Source organism: Erythranthe guttata, chromosome 5 (assembly GCF_056151865.1).
Source record: "Erythranthe guttata isolate IM_541 chromosome 5, IM_541, whole genome shotgun sequence".
In the NCBI taxonomy this organism is placed as follows: Eukaryota; Viridiplantae; Streptophyta; class Magnoliopsida; order Lamiales; family Phrymaceae; genus Erythranthe; species Erythranthe guttata.
The window spans coordinates 5,775,960-5,778,562 of record NC_142537.1 but is presented as its reverse complement, the minus strand read 5'-3'; the positions used below and the strand labels follow the sequence as shown (position 1 = coordinate 5,778,562).

Below are 2,603 nucleotides of genomic sequence, written 5' to 3'. Positions count from 1 at the left end.
TACAAGAACCATCTAAGCTCACTGTACCACACCATTCAGTGCCACCATTTATCTATTTATTCACATTGGCATTTTATGTACGCTGCCTACAATCTCAAGATGCCTATCAAGAATTTTACGGCAAAAGCAGTACTCCGTTTATCTCCCCCTACTGGCATTCAAACACCCATCAGAAAACAAAACACATGCATATAACATTTTACGCATCTCGTCATATTAATCGAACAGTTTCTTGCCCCCCACTCAAACACCTAATACCAACCAATGACAGCTACAATATCCGCCTAACAAGAACCAAGTATAAGCAGACGATTTCAACACGTCACAACTTCAATATAAATTACAAAAAATAATTAAACATATACACCATTGTTCCAGTGCTAATAAATTGTACAATAAAATAGATACGGAAACTACAAAGTTCAAACTACATCAGGCAGCCTACAAGAAAAGAGTATTGCAGCAAACTCTACAGATCCTATCTGCCTACATGCTAATCATTAGCATCAGCTTTCCAAATTTTCACCAAATAAAACCTATCTACCAATTAAAAACATATTACATCTGTTACATAGTCTGGCCAATACTGTAAAAAAAACAAACGAAAAAAAAGGGGGAAACTTAACCAAGACTCCATATTTCCAGCGTAATTCTTGCACCAACCGATAAGTGGGAGACTAATAAACCTGAATATAGTAGAAGCAAATAATAGTTTACATTATTGATTCCTCCATCTTGGACTGGGTAGTAGAGGGAAAAACCCTGAAGGAGACAACGGGAATCCGTAACCCGGGGAGGGAGGTCCGGGGCCTAAAATACCAGACTGGCCCATAGAAGAAAACGAGAAATTCGGTGAAATAGGCGGAGGGTTATGATACCCTGGAGAAAGCAACGGGTAAGGCGATCTAGGAGACAACATGTTGTAGAAGCCATTAGGCGAAGGTAAAAGGAACTGCGAAGTTGGGGAGGGTAAAAGGGAAGGGGGGCCATTAGTCCTAGGCGAAGGGAGTGGAGGGGGCGGCGGGGGGCCGTTCATACGAGGGGATGCAAGAAGGGGCGGCGGCCCCCCGAATCTTGGAGATGGAAACGGGGGCATGGCTGGATTGGGGAGTAAGTGGTTTTGAGGTAGGTTTTGAGGTTGTCGAGGGCCTGTATCTATGATAGAATTCTGAAGGTAACGCATGTAAGCGGAAATCGGAGACTCGGTAGTGTTCGACCACACATCGGTAGGTGTTGGTGGTAATAACATATTTGGCGAATGTTGGTCGAAATGGTTGGGATTCGGCGGTCTTGTGAAGGTGTTTGGATAAGGGGGGTGTGGTTGTTGAGGCATTTGATTCGGCATATGATGTTGATGAACGGGGATATGGGGCCGGCTAGTGGGGGTTAAAGGAGGGGGCCGAACTCTGAGTAACCTATTGTTTGGGGGTTTTGGGTGGTTTTGGGGAGGGGGGCGAGGAGGTGGGTCCCGCAACGGCGAACCGGTTAGCTGCTGAACTATGTTCCGGAAATCGTTCTTGTTAATGTTGTACACTTGGGGTTGAGGCTGCTGCCTAGCTGGGGAAGTGAAGTTGGGCTGATGGAGGGGGCTTTTCTTGATGTTTTTGCCCATCTTGTTTATACCGAGGTGATCGGACTGTCTATTCATATGTGGATGATTCGAATCCATTTTTTTTTCGAGAAATTAGCTCCTCCAATTTCAGACAATTTCAGACACAGAATACAAAAATCAAAACTTGCTTCTTCTTCTTCACCGAAAAATGAAATTTCCGGCAATTTTCAGATCCCGAAACCGCAATAATCGAGCAGAGTATTCATAGCAAACACAAAACCAAAATTGAACACTTGAATCGAAAAAAATGATCCTTTCACCGGCAAAAAGCAAAACCCCAACTGCTGATTGCTTCCGTCAAACCAAAATTAACCTAGAAATCACCCTATTTTTTTTCCCCAATTCCCAATATCAGAGCGATTAACATACATACATGTGCAGAAAAATAAAATTCAGAAGAGCAAAAGTAAAACGATTGCGGAAAATAAGGAAAGGGGAGAGGAAATTTACTCAGCCGGTTACGTGTGAAAGACTCTTGAATTCGGGTGGGGATGGAGAAGAAGCACCAACGAGCTGTAAACCTAAAGCGTGAAATTGGTAAAGTTTCGTTTGGTCAAGGAATGGGAAATGGGGCAAAATGAAATGATAACAACATTTACTTGACAAAATATTAATTATTATAAAGTATTGGGCTAGTGGCGGAAGCAAGTGGGGCCCACGCACCTTGTTGGGAATATTTATCTATCGCCTCCGTATCCACAGTTATGCACAAAGGAGGAATCAATGTACAAACTTTGATGCGGAATGTACAAGGCTTTGTGGAGGCCGGAAAATCAGGGCAGATGTAATTTGTACGTATTTAAGAAGGAACGTTCTAAATGGTAACGGATCGTGTGCTTGATTAGGTTACCTTGACCCAAAATTTAATTCAAAAAAAGAAAAAAAGTCGTGTTTATCTAATTTGTTTAAGTAGAATCACAAATTGATCGGTTATAAGAGTACTTAATTAAAGAAAATGACATATAATTTTTTTTTTTCTTACAAATAAATA

General features: G+C 41.8%; 1 protein-coding gene across 1 annotated transcript; it reads right to left on the bottom strand.

The window, feature by feature from the left end:
* Positions 1-312: 312 nt before the first annotated feature.
* LOC105976544 (protein HAIKU1) lies at positions 313-1,818 on the bottom strand. Its single transcript, XM_013001782.2, has one exon. It carries the CDS (start codon positions 1,667-1,669, stop codon positions 719-721), a length of 951 nt encoding a protein of 316 aa, XP_012857236.2. The 5' UTR covers positions 1,670-1,818; the 3' UTR covers positions 313-718.
* Positions 1,819-2,603: the final 785 nt, after the last annotated feature.

Bases quoted from the DNA above. Each gene is read 5' to 3' on its own strand.
- LOC105976544 (XM_013001782.2), bottom strand. From the start codon at position 1,669: ATGGATTCGAATCATCCACATATGAATAGACAGTCCGATCACCTCGGT.